This window comes from Etheostoma cragini, chromosome 10 (genome assembly GCF_013103735.1).
Source record: "Etheostoma cragini isolate CJK2018 chromosome 10, CSU_Ecrag_1.0, whole genome shotgun sequence".
In the NCBI taxonomy this organism is placed as follows: domain Eukaryota; kingdom Metazoa; phylum Chordata; class Actinopteri; order Perciformes; family Percidae; genus Etheostoma; species Etheostoma cragini.
In genome coordinates, this window is record NC_048416.1 from 19,794,360 (window position 1) to 19,817,371 (window position 23,012).

Sequence of the window (23,012 nt, forward strand, 5' to 3'; positions counted from 1 at the left end):
CATGTGTCACTTCAGCCCTTTGGGGACACAGATCTATGAGCCTAGAGTGAACTGAAGCCATACCAACAATATTATATAAAATATCTATGTTTAAGATTATTAACTTAGGTAGATAGTTTAGTTATTTTCAAGTATTTTAACATTGTGGTGTTTAGATTTCTGAGGGTTGTTGGATCAGACCAGGGGGCGGTGTATAAAATGCTGTAACTGGGTGAAGTTCAGTGTTTCTTTTATATATTCTGTATACGTAGTTCAAAACATCCAAAATTTATGGTAATTCCCAAATGATTGTCTTCTCAAGAGGGGATGTAGAAACTTGTTGCATTGATGTGGCTATGTGGATAAATGTGATAAGAAAACGTGTTGTACTTCTGCTGCCTGCTTACAGATCTCACACAGCAAGCAATGCAACCTTTCCTGTTGATTGTATGATAAACAAAATTTGAGAAAAAAATTGATTCATTTTATAGTCGTTGCAGGGTGGTGGTTTTCTGGCGGCTTTTGTTCGTGGAAAGAATATAATCTGTGTAACAAAATAAAACAAATGACTTCAGGGGCAGAGGAACAAATAGTACGAGTGATGTGATCAGACAGAGTCTGATAAGTTTTTTCCTGCGGTTACTTCCAGTCACGGACACTAACTTCAAACAGCGCAGATGATTTAAATCATACCTTCAGTGCCACTGAGGGTAAAGAATAGTGTGAGGTAGAACGGTCTATACAGCTGGCGTAGATACAAAAGCAGGAAAGCATGAACCTCATCTCACACCTTCCCTTCTTTCATCTACTTCCCCTAATAAGCTGGTATTTTGATTCCTGGATTCCTGGCAGGCTGCCCTGTTTGCAATTCAAAGAGTTTTCAACAAGAGCATCTGTTTGGGTATTATCATAAACCTGCATGCACCCCCACCCTTCACCTCCCATCTCCCCCCTTTTCCTCCCTCCCTTCGCAACCGCTCTCTCTCTCCTCAGCCGTGTGCACTTGCATGTTTGTGGAAAAGGGGTGGAGAGGGTGGGTGATGGTGGGGTTAGGGGGGCTTTTCCTTGACCCACAGTCAATGATACATAAGCCACATGACCAACTAGACTCTCACACACACAGAGAGAAACACACGCCAACAGACAGACCTGCAAGCTAACTTCCAACACATTCACAGCACCACTGAACTTGGCTCTTGCTCCTTTTTTCTGACAGAAGAAAAGAAGAAAAAACACACACACCGTGGGAGAGCTCAGATCAAGACGTGCCTTCAGTCTTGGAGTGGCGCTGTCACACACTGATACAAATACGCATTTAGACAAATACACAGGCACAGTCAGGGAGCCACCACACACACACACACATATTCCCACAAATTGACACACACACACACACACACACACACACAAACACACACACACACACACAAACACACAGGGGAGCAAACAGTCTCTCTCTCTCTTTCTTGCTCGCTCAGCTGCTCTCTCCCCCTCTCTTTCCCTCCCATCCACACACACACACACACACACACACACACATACACGCACACACACACACACACACACACACACACACACACATACACACACACCACTACAGTATATCAGCGAGTGACTAGCGGAGAGCCAGAGGGGAGTGCAGAAATGAATGTGAAGATCCTGACGCTGGTGATTGTGCTCTTGGTGTCTCTGCTGTGTTCTGCCAGTGCTGGTGAGTACAGGAGCGGCCAGCCTCGTCGCCGGTCGTCTCTCTCTGCTTTCTATTTCTCTCTCTGTTTGCCTTGTGCTCTCGCAGGCATCTGTAGTTGATCAGTTACTCAGCATGGTTAGCCTTGTGTGGGCTCTAAAAGGCAGGAATATCAGCACCTGGCTGTATACAGTACTGCAGTGCAGTGGTTATACTGTCTGCTATTGTACTGTCATGGATTTTAGAATACATTTGAATGTGGTTTCTAGCTAAGATTGATCATTTGTATCCCTGCCTCACCTTGATGTAAGCTTCTAAGACTTGGAGATAAATTATTTTTGTTGATGGACAGTCTTGTGTGGAGCTATGCCTGAGTGATAGATAATGCTGGATGTATGGGTGACTGTTGGAGCTGTTATGAAATGTAAGATATGTACGGCACATGTTCTGTAAGGTGGAGCGATTCAAACTAATTTATGGCTTGATGTATTTCATCTGACCCAAGTGCTATATGATTATTATATGACTGTGATTGTGCAGCAGGGTAACACAGCACCAATATCTGCTTGCGTGCCTCCTGTGGTGATGATAATAAGGACTACAATTGTTGTACAGATTGATGGGGGAACACAGATCCCAGATGCATGGATTGTCTCCTGCCTTGTCACAGTAAATTTCCATAAAGGACTTCTTCGTCTCTGGAGCCATTGCTGGACTAGATATTAACTCCAGTGTGGATCTGAAATTTCTAATATTTGAAAGAAAAGCATTGACTTGGGACAATTATACAGCGGCAGGGCATATTCTCTCTGATGGCTCATGGGAGTAAATAGGTTCTGAGAAATGTAGCTTGGGAGTTCAGTTTGGAGACCGATGGTCAGCTGCAGATGTGATGCAGGTAACATTGTGGTGTGAAAAAACAACAGTTAGGCCTGTGTAAATGTCTAGATCATTCTTGGGATTATCACCTACCTACTAACTAAAGTGGCTTAGAAGACACACAGACACACTGTGTTTATATTTAGTAAATGTAGAAGAGGCTGTACAATGAATGAGCTAAAGATAATGTAGCATAGACTATGTAGATAAGATGTTGATGACACTACATCTTGGAAGATATAGGCCTAGGTATATATACTGCATAATGCTGTGTAGGCAATATATAACTAGGTGCTGTGTAGACTGTGGTTGTAAGATGCAGTGTAGACTTTATGCTTGGTAGATGCTGTCCACTCTGTATATCGATCCAGGGCCAGAGCACTCACAGTTCACATGCTTCCCAGCACATTCGTTACAGCGACATTCTATTTTTGTCTAAGGCTCTCAGCACATGAGTAAATGGGAAGCAATTATCTAGCATCATGGTCAGTGTCGTTTTTCACGCCCTGCGTGTGGCTAAGCATGTTCCACGCCTGAGAGCCTACTGTGCTACACCAGTAACGTGGAAAACAAGACTGCTGTGCCTGGAGCTTTCATGGGAGCTTATCCTTCTCAACGTTGTTCAAATCATGCCGCTTATGTGCCTCTCTGTTCCCTGGCTGCTACTGTAGTATCATAGCTCCATTGACACAGAGGTAGCAAGAGAAAGGGAGTGAAAGAGAGGAGGGGATGAAAGTGGGTTGCAGCGTTGATGGGTGTGGGGAGGGATGCTAGCTGGAGTGTGTCTGCATAGCACAAGCCTCTGCTACAGTATGCGCTGTCGCGGGAAGGTGTCGGAAGAGGCTCTGCATGTAGGCAGTGGGTGTGAAGCCTTTCATCTTGAAACAAATGCTTTTCCAGTTCAGTGGGCTTTCTCTCTTTAAGGCATCTGTGTGTGGATATGTGTGTCTCTGAGAAAGCAGAAAGAGGATGCACATAGCGTGAGACAGAGACAGTGTGTGTGCACTTGCAGGTAGCAATGAATATAGAACTGACTCTGAGGGTGGGGAAGTGTGCACGAGTCTTGTATTTATGGATGTATTTGCATATTAGCAAGAAGTCCTAGTGCAACAGGCAATTCAACTCAATAATCCAATGCTACTTACAATATTCATTCAGTACACTAAAAGAGCTGCTATGGCCTTCTCTATGTAATATTAGCATCCTTTAGCAGCGCACTTCAATTACCTATCCTTGAAAAGCACTCTGGCTGAAGAGTGGGCTCCAGCTTTAGACATGTGGTATCCATAATTCATCCCAAGGCCGATCACTCATGCTCCCTGTGTAACTCTTAAGACTGGTAACAATCTCAAAACATTCTTGTGTCTGTCACAGCCTCCAAAAAGATATCAAGGCCTAATATTTCTCCGTCATGGAAACACCTTCCCAATCTTCACCTAGGGATGCACAGGATAAAAACAATAGCAGCTGGCTCAGACACACACATACTGTACACACACACACACACACACATCTTCACACAGACAGTGTGTAATTGTGGATTGAACAGGTGAGCCAGTTCTGAGTTTGAGCGGGGCACAAGGCCCGGATCAGAGCTTTTATCTGGCAGAGAAATTGTCTGCTTTGGGGGGGGGGGGGGGGGTTATAAGAGCTGTCAGCAGTGCCATTATTCCATATTAAACTCTGATGTATTGTTGGGGCTAGCTGCTCTGTGGCACCATCATGCATGCATACTGTACCGCAGCACGCCTCGTTCACATGCTTAACTAAGTGTTCAGGATCAAGGTACAGCCAAAAAGACGAGGCCTACAGTACATGCAGCCACTTATTAAGGCACCTAGAGGGATAAAACGCCGCAGAACTAGGTGTGATTATTTTGTTAACAACATATATAGATCTAAACTGACCGTAACCAGGAAGTTTTACATCATAATACTGGGTTTTCTAATGTAAAGAAGGTGTTGGTTCCTGCAGACGTGATTATGGTGGTCGTAGAGAGAACAAAAGCAGCTAAACTTTTCCAGATGTCCAGGCATAACATAATAACAGTGGGCAAACATTTGTGTCAAAGGGGGAGCGGTGGAAAGGATATTATGGGATTATGGAGAATCACAGAGCCTTTCCCCCTTTTTTTGAGACACAGGAGCTTGTGTGCACCAGCTGGGTTTATGTCACACACAAACACAGAGGGTCAGATGAAATCCGTTTCATGAGGAACCCGTATTTCCTCTTCATGCAGCATTACGTGAAAATAGAGCCAGCAGCCTGCAGCGTCAGTGTAGTTTATCTGCTGCAGACAACACACACCCACGCACGCATGCATGCACTCACGAACACGTCACGAAATGCTTGTATCATGTGGACGCACCAACAGTTTTCTTGTGATTAATTAGAATTCCTCATGGGGGACTACACACATACTTTGGTAGCTATTGTTTAGCCAAGGGGGAATTATATCGGGACTTTTCTAACAGCAACGATTTCTCCTAGTTTTTCGCACAAAACAAACATTTATTTGTGGTTACTTTGTCTATTAACAATTTATGGATCCATATTCATTGTTCAGATTTTATAATTTTTATAATTATAATAATTATATATACAGCAATAGAAGATTTTTGGGGGTTATAGTTCATAACGTTGTACGTTATACGTTTCAAAAGCTCCCAGTGATAAACCACACATCTGTATTATATCACCCAACATGAGATTGGTGAATGGCACTCACAATTGCTCTGGAGTGAGTGGGAGTTGAGGAAGAGATTTAGTGAAAAATCATAACTCATTTGGTAGGGATATAAGGCTAACCTTTGGGCTAACACTCCCCAGAGAGCTCAGCTGTTGAAGACTTTGGCATATGTGACTGCTGGGCTGCTGTAATGTAATTCAGAACCCTTTGAATGAATAAATCTACTCACTTAGATTTTCCCTTGAGAGCAAATGCAGTGAACAGGAAAAAAGTAAAAGGCGGAGTAAAAGACGGGCCAAGGGACAGAAAAATAAAAGGGCTGACAGGAAGAGAGGCTATCTGGGAGCGGAGAGGTTGTGTAAGCTTCCCATGGAGGAGGAAGTCACGGCTACATCTAAGAACTCACAGCTGGTGATCAAGTCCGTCTTTACTAATTCATGTGTGGAATGACACTTCTTGGCTGCAAATAAAAAAAAGTCGGAATTTTTATATACAAGTCTGTTGCAGTCCAGACCCCTTTTTGAGTTTTGAGGCCACAACCTGAAGGTTTGGGCAAGGGGTGGTGGGGGCGAGGGGTCCTGTGTTAACCAGACCTCTTGTGATCACCAGACCTTATCCTCAGGCCCGGGGCGCTCCTTACAACTTAATTAGAGCCAGATATTTCAAAAAACTGCTGTTTTCCACCAATGTTAAAGTGATTTATGACTCTCTTTTTGAACATTAAGTGTTACATTTATAGCAGTAGATCAGATTCCTGATCAAGATCTAAGTGGACATTTTTATTAACGGGCTGCCAGACCACGGAATACACATTGTGGTCTTTAGGAATGCAGGTGCTTTAATTACTTTCATGCTCAATTTGTAGACACCCAGAATGGAAATATATGACTGATGTGTATTGCTTTAGAGATGTCATTTGTGGTAGAAATTCCTACTTGCAGCAACTAAAACCTTATGTAGGAGTAAAAGAGAATTACTTTGTAGAATCAAAAAAAATATGGTTAAGGGTATTGTCACCATTAATGTCAAACCTCTATAGGCACCATCATGGATCAGAGAGATTTCATATTATGTATGGCTAAAATTGCTGCACAGCTGGATGCTGTTAGGCAGGTCTAAGTCAGACAAAAGATGTCATTGCTGTGAAGACGGCAGTGTGGATTGGGGCTATGGATGGTGTAGAGGGACTTAGTAGATTTTCAGTTCATTTAGTGACACCCCCACCGGGATCTGAATAAACTTCAAGCCTTAGGCAACAGGATGTGCACGTTACTTTATTCTCAGAGAATTAAAGGATGTTGTGGTGCACCTCAGACTTGGTTTCAAACTGTCAGGCACCTCATGTACGAAATGTAATTGAAAATGTAAGATCTCTTCCATCTTCCACAGAACTGGGGCCCTTCTGTGACAACACAAAAATCAGTAATTTATGAAATCATGCATTATTCATCACAATCACTCTGTTTTGATCATACACCTTACTTTCCATGGGAGACTATTTCACATATGCAGGTCTGCGGTTAAATGTTGGTCAATCAAATGATCTGACTCATGGATCTCCCCACTGACTGTTTCCTGGATCAAGATAGGGACCCTTGCTGTGTCCCTCTGTCTCATTCACTATTCAGGAGAGGCCACCCTGACAGGGCCCCTTGAACATAAACAGATGTTTGTGAAAACAGAAAAGCAAAACTATATATGGAATTCATAAACATGAATCCATATCAGGCAAACAGTTCATACTAACTGATGAAGCTGATGAGAACCTTGTGAACACAGAGGGCCAATAAACAGTAAACTTTAGTTCACCCTCAACAGAACCTGTCAGTAAAAATCCTCATGAATTTTATTTCTTCACTAAATACGTGTGACATGTTTCATTGCATAACATTCAGCAAAGGGTTCTTCTTTCTTACAGACTTTCAGTATAAAAATAATAAAACTGTTTTAGCAGACACTTTTCATTAGACATAATCTAATCGTGCTACAAGTTAAAGCAGAACCAGCGTACCATCTAAACTAAATTACTGGCAATTTTGAACCATTCCCACTTTTATGTACACAAACATTTATTAAAAAAATTGTTGTTTTGTGCTACAAAGCTTTTAAGTTTTAACTCACTTACTTACTTAATTATAGATTAGGGCCGTAATTGATCAATTACATTCAGAGGTATTGTCTTCATGGGGTTCACTTGTGATATAGATTTAGAAAATACTGCTGTCAATGTTAATAAGTTCAACCAAGACAAATGGTGTGACAAACTGAGACAACTAGTTACTGGGGTTTTGTTTTTTACATATTTGAAAAGTTTTGTCTGATGCAATGCATAACAATGGAACACAGCCTAATCCATCAAACTTTAATTTAGTTATTTAGCATTAGTGCCATATTGTGATATATATCAATATTTTAAAAAGAGATACCTTGAGTTAAATAAATCTTTCCATTTAAGCTTTAAGCGTCAGTGTTTTGCATTATTTAGTTTGGTTGAGAGGTAACAGTCTGATGCAATGTTGCTGCTATTTTCCTTCAATAGCACTGAATATGCTATGGGGAGATGCGATGGTCCCCTCAGGCCTTAAAAGCTGCAGTGAGAGAACCCTGCGCAGTGACGTTTCTCTCCCTCTTTCTGTCCCTCATTTTCTCCCACATTAAAAATGGGAGAAGGCACGCAGGTTCACAGCATGGGGGTAGTGATGACACAGGAGAGGGAGGGGGCTGTGTTTCACATCTGATTAGTGTGCCCATGGAAACGAATGGTTGGAGGATCCCTTTGCCCTTGACATGCAATCTCTGGAGATTACAGCAACTGTTGGTAGCCTTACCTGCCTACTGTACCTGCCATGCGCAGAAGATTTAACCTGCTGAATGGAAAAAGCCACACCATCATCTCCCTGCTTGTGCCCTCAGTCTGGACACTTTTCAAGGAAAATTGGGACAAGTAATCTCCCCTCTGAGCTATTCTGTGTTTGCTTCTCTGACCGCTCATGTTCAGTAGGCTCCAACCTGCAGTAACCTATAGCCACAAATTCACCCCTTCAACTGGAGAGGGATAGTGTATAAACCCACAGACAGTCAAGTGGTAAGGGGAGTCAGTGGCTTTATTAGCTGGCTCAATGCTGCTACCGAACCTTTGAACTCACAGCACTCTGATCATAGCAGAGTATGCAGTCTCACACCTCATCATTTCATACACTCTCTAATTCAGGAGCATATAGCACCACACATCACAGGCGGCTGCCTGCCTCAAAGAGACATCTGCAGAAAGCCAGAAACTAGAAGGCTGCACAGTTTGTTTTCAATTTGTTTTCAACCTTTAGTAAGAGTGTGGAGGTTGCTTTCAGAGCAGGGTGGACAAGGGGTTAAGTTTAAAAGCTGCAGCAATGGCAACAACTTTTCATGCACTTTGGTTTCCTCACTGGAGTTTGTATAGACAAAGCCAGCTTTCAACTCAGCCACAAGCCTAGCATTATCACAATCCAACAATGCTGCATATGAAACAGGTCCCGACAGAAATAAAAGAAAGTGCTCACGACCAAAACACCCCACCCCCACCCTGAGTGCAACACTCAGAGGCCAAGTGTGGTGGCCCACAGAGGAGGTTAAAAACATCACAGCCACAGTCAGGGGGTTGATCAGGAATTCTGCGTGCAGTGAAATCTGTAAATTGAAAGCCAGGTCAATTTCAGCTGACTATTTCATTCTTTTTGCTCCAAACTGAGCGCCTTTCATGGTGGCTGCCATGGTAACGTGGTCTGTAAAATCGGCAAGCAATTAGTACCAGTTTCTGCCAAGGCCCAGATTACTTGTAGGCATGCGATAAGCAGCATTTCCGACACTAAATGTTGGATTGTGAAAGCTGAACAACAAGGGACTGCCTCCTTAGTTAGGCACCATTCCATATGTGCAGGATGAATGTGTGGGGATGCTATCAGGCAGCAAGCAAATCCCCAGTAGGATGCTGTAACAGTGCTGGGGCTTATTCCAGGTTAAAAGAATGTTTGGCTTGTATCTGGCACAATTGACACATCTCATTCATGGTTAAATAATCCTGATCCCCTAATGTGCTTATGCAGTGGGAAGCATCTCTGCCCATGACATGTCTCTGTCTGGCTGTGTGGGTTAGTATGTCTGTGGTAATGGTATGCTATAGAGGGATTCATTTGCTAAAGCTACTTTTAGTGAATGAAGGAGGGAGGCACACGATGGAAACACCAGGCCTGATCCTCTAACGTCATGGTAATAACCATGGCTACACACACCAGGGTATTTATTCTTACTGTCTTCTACTAACACAAATATTGCTCTGTTACCCATAAGGATTACGCAAAAACACACACACACACAATAAGCCAAAACTACCTCCCATATAGACACAAACAATTGCTGTTATCTTTATATTAGCCCACTATATTACTGTGCAAGTCCTTGGTTTGTTTTTGCAATAGAAACCCAATCCACCATTACATTGGAAAATGTTTTTAAGGAATGCTTTAATGTAGTGTTTATGGTATGTGAATATGACATGTAACTGTCAAAGATACAGAAGTCAGATTTAGTCTAATCATAATGCTAATATGGAGTTCAGATAGAAGAGTCTACAGCCATACTTTGAGATAAATGCTAAGATCAGCTTGCTAATAAGCTCCCAAGGACAATGCTAACATGCAGATGTTTACCAGGTATAATGTTCAACGCGGTCACCATCTTTGTATAGCATGCTAACATTTCCTAATCAGCACTGAACAAAGTACAGCTGAGGCTGATGGGAATATCATTATCTCAGCAGGTATTAGTTCACAAAGCATTGGACAAATTGTATTTTTGACCTGATAATGGAGCTGTATAAAATGTTAAGGAATCACCGAAATTATTACAAGTCATCCTGACAAGAGCATTAAGGTCTGTGCTATTTGTCATTGTACTCCATTCAATAGTCCATTCACAACAAAAGGGAACCGAGGTGGAGGTGATAGGGGAAAAGTCAGGGGATCACCGAAGTCAGTAGGATTCATCTTTTGGGGTACATGAATGCCCGTACACACTTCCATGTCAATCCATACAATAGCTGTTGAGATATACCAGTCTGAACCAAAGTAGGAAACTGACCAACCATCTGTAGAACTATGCAGCTAGCAAGTCTAAAAACATCTCAGTCCCTTGTGAAAGAAACTACGTATCCAGCTTGAAATGTTTATGAGATTTCTTAATGCCAAAATATTATTATTAATATATAGGAATATATTAGAATAGAATCGCACTGTGGGCACATGGGGTTAACTTCTCTGATATCGGTACCAACCCTTTTCCATCCTCCCAGCTTTGTTTGTTTGTTCACACGTAAAGATGCATCTTTACAAACTGCAGAAAGCAAGATTTATGACACAGAGGTGTCAGATAAATGATGTAGGGACAGTAAAGAAACAGAGAGATTACATGTTTTTGAGATGCTAAGCCAACCATAATCAGTGTGACTGTGAGTGATGAGCAAGACGAGGGACCAAACAGATAAGGTTCAAGAGAACAGCAAAATCAATTTGCGGTGACACAGAGAAAATTAAACGCAGCAAGGATTAAATGTGGATGACCATGCTTGACTGTGCATGTTTACATTTGATGCAACAGTTTCTACTTGTGTTCACTTGTTGGTACAGTAAGACTCACAGGCTGATTTAGTTTAATCCCTTGTGTCATAATAGCAGAAAAACCATTACGCTGTGGCTGCATTTACATTTGCAGACATTTGTTATGTGGTCATTTTGGCAGTCGATACACACAAATCAGCTTTACAACTATTAATAAGCAACTCTGGCCCATTTGCCATGCTCTCTGGGTTCTAACATTGACACACCGTGCTGTGATATACAGTTTGCTCTTGCCAGCCATGAGGGCAGTTGATGAACTTGGCATTAAACCAGAGGACAGCCATTTCTCTTCTCTGACTGGATGGACAGGTGCTGGAAGATGTATATCTCTCCAGGCTCCACTGATGGACTCTTTGCAGCATCAACAGGGATTAACTGTCAGTATTGCACTTTTCGCTGGGCCATAACAAGACAGAGAGCCGGACATTTGAAAAACACAACATAACAGATATCTCCTTAGGAGGGGATGGTGAAACTAGGGCGTGGAATTAGGGAGCAGCGAACCAGCTATTCATCATTAGTCTGGAGACCGGCCAGTATGTGGCACTGTCAACTATTCTCTTCCTCTGCCTGAACACTTCTACCTCTCCTTTTCTATTTAAGGAGGCGGCAGCAATAGCAATAACCAGGCATTCCTGAAATTCCCTCTTTATTAAACTTTAATTAGGGAATTACCAAGTAGGGGGAGGAAGTGTTGAGATCTAATAGAAATAGGGCAAACTCAGGGCTTCAAGATCATCAGAAGTAGAGATAAGAAGCTTATTGTTGTAAGACATATGTTATGCTGCCATTTTCCTGTTATACCAGCTGAACATAAACATGGGAATCTCGTGGGAAAAGCTCAAAAGGGATACTATAGAGAAAAATCCAATTTTAGAGCAATAAGATAGCGTAGATATCTTTGTTTATGGAGATGAAATATGCATTAACCAATGATAAACCTGCAATGGACACAATGAAAAGGTTTTATCCAGATGCAACAGATGCTGCCACAATGAATCTATATTAGTTCCTACAGATGGGTAGAAATACAAAGCTAGTTGTTGCTGTATGTCATATCTGTCACACCCAGATGCTTTCCCTGCAGGCTGCAAGAGTTAATCTATACTGCCAGTGTTATCACTGGGGCTCGGCTTATTTTTAGCAGCTTTCATTACACTTTTCTATCCTGTAGCCAGATTGGACGGGTTGAGATTTGTCAGGAGAATCACAAGATGTTCTCCCTTCAAACCCCAGTGCAGAGCAGTAGCTGGCAGCTTGCTATGGCAGGAGACATCTAAATTGTCTCATTATGGAACCTGGGTTATGACAGCCTGAGCCACCCTGTGAGAGGAACAGCAGAGTTGTGTGAGCCAAGATACAACCACTTTACCATCTTACATTGCAGTGGGTGTGTGTGTGTGTGTGTGTGTGTGTGTGTGTGTGTGTGTGTGTGTGTGTGTGTGTGTGTGTGTGTGTGTGTGTGTGTGTGTGTGTGTGTGTGTGTGTGTGTTTGTGTGTGTGTGTGTGTGTGCGTGTGTGTAGCAAGTGCGACTCCATGCATGTGTTTGCCGCACCTCTTAAACTCGCCATTGCTCAAACATCAGATGCAGTTGGGCGTTGTGTGGCACTGCAGTTCCTGCAGGTATCACTGTGAGACATTAAAGATGTCAGTATGCTTTAACCAAAGTGCTGGTTGGATGGCCAAACAACATCTGAGACCCCCACCTGTACAGGGTTTGCATCTGACAGGTTATGTAAACTTTGGAAACTGACAGTTTGACAATCACGCTCACTTCATGCATCAGATGTATGGTTGTGTGGATATGAGTAGTAGTAGGCAGGATTTTAAGGATTTTTTTATTTTATTGCGCTTTTTTTTTCTTTTCTTTTTTTTCACCTAATTATTTCAGGCACTTTTTCATACAAAAACCGAGTGCAACACCATGAATGTCTTCGTGGAGATTCTGACCGAAAGTGTGTACCGTTAATTCAACTTCAACTGTGACAGCTAAAACAACTTTTGCCTTCAGACGTCTAAATTCTGACGGTGTTTCAGGGGTGAGAAGAACCAGGGCCCCCCATAATACTTAAACACAGAGTGTATTCACATTCAACCCCCTGGATTATCAAAAAATGAGCTGAAAGCCTCCAGACTGTGTCAATGTCCCTCATTCACAATGTATCTGGAACAATAACAGAAGGATAATGCGCAGATTAGTGCTCCTAGGGGCAGAGATGGGCTTTAGATGCAGAAATATGCAAGAGAGACTTTCCCTGCGGCAAATGAATTAGCCCACTGTTCACCCACAAATATAGTGTGAGAATGCGCTTGCGGAAGAAGATTAGTGTGGATGTGGAACTTGAGATGTCTGGCATTTTAAGGATATACATCGAAAACATTCAGCAAGCCGCCAAGCTTAGTCATGCAGTTCACTATTATTTAAACCTGAAGGCTAGAAACACTTTTATTTTTCCTCTTTTTCTATAGAGAGTTGTTCTTTTAAAAAGGTCTTCAATATGCCACAGCTGAAGGCCAATAATTAAAATCTAAATCTTGTATTGAATTTTGCTCTTGAGGAAAGCTGCCCTCCATTCAAGCAATATGAGCTTGGCAATTAAAGACGTCTGAGTGTTTTGAACGTGACAGACAGGTTTTGTAGTTGATGCTGTGCCTTGTTCATATAACAGCCTGCAGTATTGGCCCTCTGCTTCAACTAAATACACCAACTGATAAAAACCATCTTAAGGAACCAGAGAACCTAGTATCATCATGGCTTTTGTAAACTGCTCAACTGCTGTCCTCAGCATAGCCTACTTTCTGCATTTCCAAACCTTTGCAGTCATGGCTGACTTATCTTAAGCTGTGTCCTCACCGGGCCCTCGTAAACCAGAGGAAGGTCATTCTCTTGGGAATTCTAAAAATGGTGCCAGTGTCTCTTATGAGAGGAGACAGGAATGTCATGGCGCCATGTGAGTGAAGTCCATCAGCTTTTTGATGGGAAATTCCCAATGGGGATTTGTAGTTTCTTTGAGAAAAGTGGGTTAGTTTGTCTCTGATCATAGGACATAATAATTTAAAAAAGGAGAAAGTTGTGCGTTAAAGGAGTTCTCCACCACCTTTATCCATGAAAGGTATTGAAAAAAGAACCCTGCTAACGTCATTGGGGCTATCTCTGCTTGGTCTTGACACTTTAAAACTAGAAGTGCTGCGTTTGGGAAAAAAAGTGATTATTTAGGCCGTGGGGATTATGGCCATTAAGAAAATATAGGATCCAGTGTATTTGACCCACACTAAAAGTCAGGATGTCTGAGCCTCTGTTGCTTTATTTTACACCGCTTTATACAGCTAAATCACTGTAGAGCCCCTTTAATCACATCTACACAGCTCCATTAACTTATAATCTTTATGAGGTACACAAAGGTTTATGTACATTTAATTGTTAAAATAAAATTCAAAATGCATGACTGTATAGGTACTGCATTCAATGACTCGCCACAAAGATATTTAACCACTTGAACATGCCTAAATAGAAAGACCTACTCTGCTTTTACTTACGTTTTTATTTGACTAAATAACTGGCTGTAGTATGAAAGATCACCCACGTTAAAGATCCTATTAAAATTAATAAAGATATTATTGCTAAACATTCCTCTGGAAGTCTCTCAATTTCCAAGAGGAGTTCTTTTAGTTTGTGATAGGTTAAGAGGTCATAGAGACACTTAAGGTGGACCGAACCATTTGGAAAAGAGGGGCTTAAGGGGATCAGGCTAGACTTATTGAAAGATGACTGAGAACATCTGGGATTGCTCTCAAACACACATGTACTCACACACACCTAAGACATTCACACAAATTCTCACACAGACACAACGCTATTAAACTCATCTCTAATCTCGGATCAAACCCTGCGACAGGATGCACCTCCACAAGGGCTGATTCTGTGCCGTGTTTGTAATCTTGGGGGAGAGTGACAGAGACATGAGACACGAGGGTTTGAGTTTCTGGTCTATCTGCTGTGCTTTGGTTCTACCACACTTGATGAACCACAATGCTGGGTGGGCTTTAAGAGGCCCACACACACACACATACACACTCACACACACACTTATCTATATATGTCTCTTGTTTCCTCATCCATTACCACTGTGACCCCTTTTTGGATTTTTCTACACAGGCACTGATGGACTTAGCTGATAATCAAAATGTGATACTTTTAGTGAGAAGAGGCTGTGAAATATCATTTACTGGAGAAGTCATCTAATTGGTCTCTCTACTGTGTGTGTCCTCCAGGTCCCATGGCCTCCACGGAGCATGGCAGAGAGCTGGAAGAGGCGGCTACAGCAAGAAAATTGGTCCAGCAAAACCCTGGGAGGGGCGGTCAGAGCCACAGACCAGCCGGCTGGAAGAGGAGACGCCCACGGCCACGTCTTTCCCACAAGGGACCCATGCCGTTCTAGAGCAAGGTGAGTTTACAGCAGTCAGGGGTGAAAAGATGCTTGTTAGGTCTTGTTTGGCAAAGCATACCATCATACCTGTAATGTCAGTGTCACGCAGTAAAAGTGGATTCTCGTGGTAAAGGATCTGTCTATCTTTGCTGCATTGTACCAACTTTCTGTCAAGTCAGAGCTACTTGTTTCTCAAGAGAATATGAGTAAAAGCACTTCCCTGATCATCTGCTGAGTAGTGAGGAAACACAATTTCACAGATGATCTTCTAAGAGGAATATGATGGTGACTCCTAAAATACTTTGTTGGCAGAATCAGTTTGGATGTTTTCAATGACGAATGGGAAATTCTAACTCTTACAGAAACCTTGGAAACTCTGCAGCCAGACTCAACTCCAACACAAGGATGTTATTGTTGGCAATCCAAATAAGTGTATGTCGTAACAGATTATTGGACTTCAGTCTACAAGCTTGCATGCCTTTGTAGTACAACAAAGGATTAAGGCTACGCCATTTATTTCCTGCTATTGGACACATTTATAGTTGGAAATTTAACCTTTGAGCCAATTCAGCTAATATACATTGTTTCTATCCAGCTGATTAAGTAAATTAAATCCCTTTTTCTAAAGATAATACTTTGAAGAGTTGGGTTTCCTAGCAGCACCATTTTTCTCATAAAGGACTGTTTAACTTGCTTTCAAATAAAACAAGTCTTTGTGTGAAAACCCTTTAATCCACAGTCAGAGATAATATTTTACTTATCACCTTTTAACAGTTTGATTTTCTTTCTTTCTTAAAACAAGCTCTCTTTATATCTATAAAAACAGATCAAGTTTAATTGAGAAACTAAAACATGCAACAACTAATTAAACAAGATGATCAAATTTACAGTATATACAGATTAAAAGTCTCTATGCAAGTGCTAGTATTAGTTCATTTCTGTGAATGGAAAGCGGTAGAATTATGTCCCTGCATTAGGAAGTGCAGGACCCATTCACATGTCTCTCCCAGACGCTGTGAGGGACAGGGAAACTAGACAAGACACAATATCCCTGCAGGAGGTGCCAACCATACAACACTGACCTGCAGAGGGTCGCCATAAATTAAAGCCATAGTGAGAGGAGGCTGCAGCCAGAGAGTGTAAAGGCATGGTTAATCAGTTTTAGTTAAAAGGGATCAAAGCTATAAAAGTTCGAATGCCCTTTTTTTTAAGCAGTCGCAGAGGTTTTACAACCTATAGCGGATTTTTGATCATTATTGGGTTTTTTTGTATTTTTTAAAAGACTTCTTTTGAACTCATTCCTTCTTTCAATACAGGACTCTAGGGTATCAGCACAAAGGTGAAACATACGAGTAGGGACCGAGCTAGAGCAGTTTGCACTTGAAGGACAACATGGGTCCTCCAACTTTCCTCAGTCTGCCAAGAAAATTTGCAAATCTTCTCTTCTGCAATTTGAGTGGTCAGAGCTTTCAGTGTTCAGGGCCAAAATGACCACAAAATACAGGGAGCTTCAGGAAGTTGTGAAGCTCTGTAAAAGTGAACGGCTCATTGAGTCACAATGCCATCTCTGCTAACACCTCTTAAACCACAACACGCTGAAGATTTCCTTTTTTCGTTAGCTTCCCACTCTGCCTCCTCTCATTCTTGCTAAGTTCATAGTTGACCTCGTTCAAGGGTTTCCTCACATAACATGTCAATTTACCCCAACCTGACCTCAGTGGGAATCAGGCTGCATTTTAGTGATAATGCTACCAGCCTTCACTGAGTAAATGATGCAAACAAGGAGTTAAACTTCTACACAGTCCAGTCCCAGTTTGTTCTTTATACCTTAGTATCATGTATTCTGACTGAAGGAATTAATTCTTATCTAGCATCAATTCATTATCCAGCCTTCTCAAAGCTTTAAGGCTAGTTCATCTTTGTGTGTCCTGCTTTCTTCTTCAATTTGAGCTGAGGATGAGAAAAACACCCCTGGAAGCAGCTGGAGATGCATTTTGTCTGATCAAAGCTAGAGTTCATTGGAAACATCCAGCTGAGTGCTGGTGAGACTCGTAGGCAGGCAGATTGTATGTGGATATGTCATTACTGGCCTGAACTTAATTACTGTAAAAGTAGAAATTATGAACATTGATTGTATTGAAAGTGTCTGTACACCAACGCTATGCTATTTAGCGACATCTCCCTAGTAAAGTGTCTAAAGCACCTCTTTTTTATTCCCTAAGACACCTGGGGTAAAGTTTGACTTCTCATCACTACACATTCCAGATGTAAGCGACTCTGAGAAGAAAGATGGTGACCCGGGTCATGCTTTGAGTATCTGAGTAGACTCAGATCCAAACGTGCTAGCTAACTCTTAGATCTTAGCCATGCCAGTGACAGTCCAAAAGAGGACAGGATATTACAGCTTTAAAGCCACAGGCAATTTATGAAAACCCCTTGAGACCCCAAGTGTGGCTAAGCTCAGTGAATGAGTCTTTTATCATAACAATTTAGAGCAGGTCTGCAACTCCTCCCATACACTCACAGTATGGTAGTTTGACTTCAAGGGGCTGCTACACTGTGGTCATACCATGGACCAAGCACAAAAGACAACAACAACAACAACTCAATGGAGATTAGATTTACGGTACATCAGTTCTCGAGGCATTACACGACCACAGAAATATGCCATCTTAAAACAAGAGCAGGCTCTTATCAGTAAATACAAAAAAACTCTTTTGAACACTAAGGAAATTATGACAGAACTAGATGAAAAGCAATGGAAGATAAAAGACTTCCTCATTGTTGAGGAGTGATCCTGTGCCCCCAGCATAGTATAATGTAATGCTTGTGTATTCTAAAGCAAGATTTACAATTGATTTTCTTCTCCCTGTTGCACTATTCTATCCAAGACAATAACATCTGGTCTTTTTTTTTACTGTTTTCTAGTTGGTGCAAGAGAACAGGTTATAACAGTAAAAGCTCTAGTAGAAACATCCTGAGGGGAATGCTTATTAGAATTTCTGCAGGACTCATGAAATGATTTTTAGGAAGCAAAAAAACACATGCTGATGGCACTTTTTCTGTGTTATTTTCTTGTTTTGCAGGCACTGCTTTGAGCGCCCTCCCCCAGGTTCTGATTTCTATGCTCTTCCTTTGCCTTGGGGGGCCTTGCAACAAAGGGCCTACGCTTGCCCAGCCTGAAGAGTGATGTCCATAGCACCTGCTGGTTCTTCAAGCAACTCTGTCCACAAAAATCAGGACAAGCCGCTCACCCTCAGCTCTAGGAGGAATTGAGGGCAGGGAAGGGGGATGGGGGGTATGGAGCCAGAGCTATCAGACTCTATTTCTCTGTCTCTCTTTTTCTCTTACTCTCACTCCCTCACTTCTTCTCTCTATCTCTGTCTTCTCCCAAGTGTTTTTTTCTTTCCTTTTTCAATTTTCCTATTATTTGCTTAATAGAGCCCAATCATAGCGCTCTCCCTGAGTGTCTCACACAGTTTGCATGACATGTGGTGAAGAGGGAGCCCGGTCAAAACAATCTGAGTCTTAAAGCATCTGTCACTTCTCCACGGTGTGGTATTCCCAACTCTCAGATCCAAGGTTACTGCAGCCGCTGATTTCATTGCCGTGTAGCTACTTAACGGCTTTACTAGCAGGAGAGGGCGCTAATAATGTGGAAGGGCAGGGTCAGTTTTGATAGTTGACAATATTAAGTTCACTAATGATACTCAGTGTCTGGTGCAAAGAAGAATTCGAGGTGTTTAAAATGGAAGAGCAAGACATTTGAATGGCATTATATCCATCGCTTAATTAATATTATTGATGGTGCTTTGTTCCTTCTAATAACAGTACTTCCACATTCAAAGTTAAGTTGGACTGAAAAGAAAGCACATATTGTCAAAACAATCTATTTAAGTGACAGAATAATTCCTTCATTTGGAAGATTCTTTAATCCAAAGCTATTTTGGTGTTTCTGAACGCATTAACACCTTGGGGGGGTTTGCTGACGTGCTCAAGGTTACTGTAAAACCCACCTTGGATGAGTCCTTTGACCCCAAATCCCAATCCCGATCCTGTCCCCAATCCCCAGCCTTCTGATCATACTGCTGCCCTGTGCAGCTGCTCTACTACACGACTGTTAACTGGCAGGGGCAGTCTGCTCCACCGACAGGCTGCCTTGCCTTTTAATGAAGTGCCAAATAATAACCTTCTCCACAATGCTGCCAGGAACAAAGGAATAAAAGGTTAGGGAGAAACACATTACCTCTTGTTTCAAGTCTTGATACACTGACACATTATGCATTTTCAATTTCTGCAAACAAAAATCCCACATAAGACAATGTTAGCAAGGATCTTTAAATTAGACCAAAAAAAAGAAAGAAAGAGGAAACAAAGCAAATATTAGCTCAGTCAATATGCCACCATAATCAGCCTACCACTAGTGCTCTGGCTGTTTTAATATTCAGCATAAGGCTGGTTTGACCCTGTGACTGAAATCATTCACTAACGAAATGCTATGCCTTTCCATCATACTGGAATATATTACTGTTTATTTCTATGTTTAGGTAGTTTTACTTCTTTTTTTCTCAGGGTGCTGTGATAGAGGCTTGTACTAGAGCAATCTATTTTGTGCATTTATTTAACTAAACACATACATACATTACAGTTAATGCCAATATGAGCATATTTTCGTATATTTCCTTACTCTTCCTCTATGTATTCACCAATATAGCCATGTATTCAGATTCAGTCCTTTTTTTCAGTCCTCAGACTCATGATCCTTTCCCTGCATTATGTTGGGTACAGTTGCCTTTCTAGTCTGCCCTACCACAGCACAGGTGGTCGTGGCTTTGATCATTACGCTCATTAAATCCTGGAGTTAATCTTTCTCAGATGAATCTCCCCAAGGCTTGTCGGGGCCACTTAGTCTGAGCTCATTCTTAAATTGGCTTAGACTGAAACCACACCCTTCCCCCTTTTCCAATTCTCGAGCCCTTGCTGATTCAATGTGTAACCAAGTAACCTATTAGGACTGTAACCTGTAGAGCAACCACCTTGCAGTCGTTCATTGTGTATTAGGTGTGTGGAGCAATTTCCTTGTTTTTTTCACTCGTATTTTAGGTGAAAATGTGATTTCAATCCACTGTGATTCAATAAGCAAATACTCCTATTTCAAGTCCATTTTGACCACACAGGCAACTGGCAGGTTAACCTAGATTTCCAACACATTTTCCCTCTCGCCATGTCTCATGCAAATACTATAATAAAAAGCAGTCTTCTCAGCCCCAGCATGAGAAGCTTTTATTAAGAGAGCATCTAAAATCACAGTGGTAATCCACCCAGCCAAGATCACCTTGATTAAAAATGTATTAAATCCTAGGGCACTGTGAAGAGTAATAATAATTTCAGTTCCACCATTATTTTTTCATACCCTCTCAGACAGAGATGTAGATTTCATTAATGCTCCTCGGGAGTGAGACAGCTTTGCTCAGGATGTCTCATGTATTATTGGGGGGATAGTAGGAAGATATGAGCTGTAGATGGAAGTTCAAAGCAGCTGGAGTTTGGATGCTGGAACTAGACTGGGTCAGGACAAGGGGTTCAAATCAATATTTCCCCATCTCAGAAGTTATTGTTATGGAGCCGAGCAACGTCTGTATCCGCACTGTTCTTCATGAATGTATGCTCACCATCTGCACCAGCCATGCTGCCCTTTCAGAGACCAGAGCAAACCAATGTGTATGTAAAGTACTCGTTTTAATCTTGGTCTGGTTATCAGTTGAATCCAAAAAATCAAAAGCCAAATATCCCACTGATCCAAAGCCTCCGGTGTCAACTAGTCCCAACAAATAGACGCGGCTTTGCTCCAAGACTTCTCTGTATGGGTTTGCAAGGCTGCACTTTTGCAATTCCATTATGCTGCTGGAATAATACACCCTGAAAACAAGAGTCTCTTGGTATAGAATGGTTTTCCAGTGTATTGTGACAATTTTTTGTCTGATTCTTGTCTAGCTGGTTGTCCAAAGCTTACTTTTTGAATACAGTGTAAAAAGCTGTATCTTTTGTGGATGTAACAAAATAGAAAAGTAGTCTGCAGCACAATATGTCGTGGACACGTGAAAGCTTTCAGGCATTCTTTTCTTGTAGATCATAGCCCACAGCCCTCCCCTGCACATCAGGTTAATGGGCCTTGTGGTGTGGAAGGACAAGCACGTCCAGGCTCAAACTGAAATGGTAAACCAATACATTATGCTCGGGGAGCAAAACCATTTTCCTTAATGGTCTTTTCCAGCAAGGCTTACACAAGAGAAACGATTCCTATCCTCTCAATGTTTCCTCTCCAGTTCCTCTTCTCTGTGACCATCACAAGGCCTGAGTAATGTTCCTATGCACTTGTTAGCATGTTTTCCTGATAGAAAAATGTTTGTTCTGAGAACTTGCCCCTTTGTGTTTAGTTCTTTTTGTCAAAATGCATTTGGCTGGGAGTGTTTAAGGAGTGAGGATGAGCAGAGAGATAGATTTGTGTTACAGGTGGAGACGAGCCTAAGCTAGCAACAGGTTTTAAAATATTAGCTTTGATCTCTGTTTCCGAATATAGACACAACCCCCACACAAAATCATCTCAGAAAAGCACAAGGTTTTTATGTTTTTTTAATCCTATCATCATTTATCTCAGTTATCTACCAGATGAAATTCTTCTAAAATGACATTGAACTCAAAAACATTTCACTCATTGTCGAAGTGGAACCAGAGTTGGCACGCAACACATTTCATGATTTTTACCTTGTGAATCTCTACGCCCATCAAACTGTATCATGTTGGCCTTCAAAGTGGGTGTGTGCAAGATCAAGGGGCTGATATTCAATCCAATGCATTCACACATTTCCATTGGCTGATTTTATCTCCCCGGGGGAAATTACTAAAATCTGTCATTATCTCGGAGCCTCAAAATGAGACTTCCTACACCCAGAATAGCACACGCCCCTCCTGCCTTGACTGCGACACATTCTCCATCTATGTAAGCACTGTGTTCAAGATCAGATCATTCAGAACAATCGAAGGAGAGGAACAGTCTGTAGGCTTACACGCTATTGCAACAGTGTTACTAGGTCTCAAGTAAATAACATTTAAAAGACAATGTATTATTCCTGAAACTTATATTCTGTTTATGGTGTGTGCTCATATAACTCACCAGGCCAAATGTACAGTCCCTGTCTCTGTTTTGATGTTGAACTGGGCAAAAATAAATGACATAAATAAATAAATAAATAAATCAAGTGTATCAGAAATGGTTGAAATACTGTGTACATATTTGAACTTTTGGTTTCTAATTTATAAAAGATAAGCTTTAGCTCTTGGAGTACTTATTTTATTTTTTTCCTTTCATGCGTAGCTTTGTGTTTTTATTTTCTATTTCTGTAAAGTGTGTAAATATATCTTTATGATAATAAGTAATATTAAAAATCTTATTTTAAGAAAACACTGTTGTCTCCTTTTTTCCATTAATGAAAATGTATTTAAAAGACTAAGCTGCTGTTGTTTTGAGCTAAATGCTCATTTCAATGACAATGCTAACAGGCTAATGTTATGCAGGTCATATTTATCATGATCATTGTTTCAGTTAAGTCTTTTAGAATGATAATATTTGCTAATTAGCATTAAACACAAAGTACGTTTACCTAATGATGATGCTACACAGAAAGTTGACAAGTCACCAAAA

General features: G+C 41.4%; 2 protein-coding genes across 2 annotated transcripts in view; one reads left to right on the forward strand and one right to left on the reverse strand.

Moving 5' to 3' along the window:
• xpnpep2 (X-prolyl aminopeptidase (aminopeptidase P) 2, membrane-bound) overlaps positions 1-23,012 on the reverse strand; it is a 100,598-nt gene that overhangs the window by 63,855 nt on the left and 13,731 nt on the right. The window lies entirely within an intron of this gene.
• On the forward strand, positions 1,091-22,566 carry apln (apelin). The gene is made up of 4 exons (XM_034883017.1): positions 1,091-1,210; positions 1,520-1,690; positions 15,156-15,328; positions 18,397-22,566. Exons 2-3 carry the CDS (start codon positions 1,624-1,626, stop codon positions 15,320-15,322), a joined length of 234 nt encoding a protein of 77 aa, XP_034738908.1. The 5' UTR covers positions 1,091-1,210; positions 1,520-1,623; the 3' UTR covers positions 15,323-15,328; positions 18,397-22,566.

Bases quoted from the DNA above. Each gene is read 5' to 3' on its own strand.
- apln (XM_034883017.1), top strand. From the start codon at position 1,624: ATGAATGTGAAGATCCTGACGCTGGTGATTGTGCTCTTGGTGTCTCTG. The intron at 1,691-15,155 runs GTGAGTACAGGA...TGTGTCCTCCAG, and splicing joins GCTGTGTTCTGCCAGTGCTG to GTCCCATGGCCTCCACGGAG.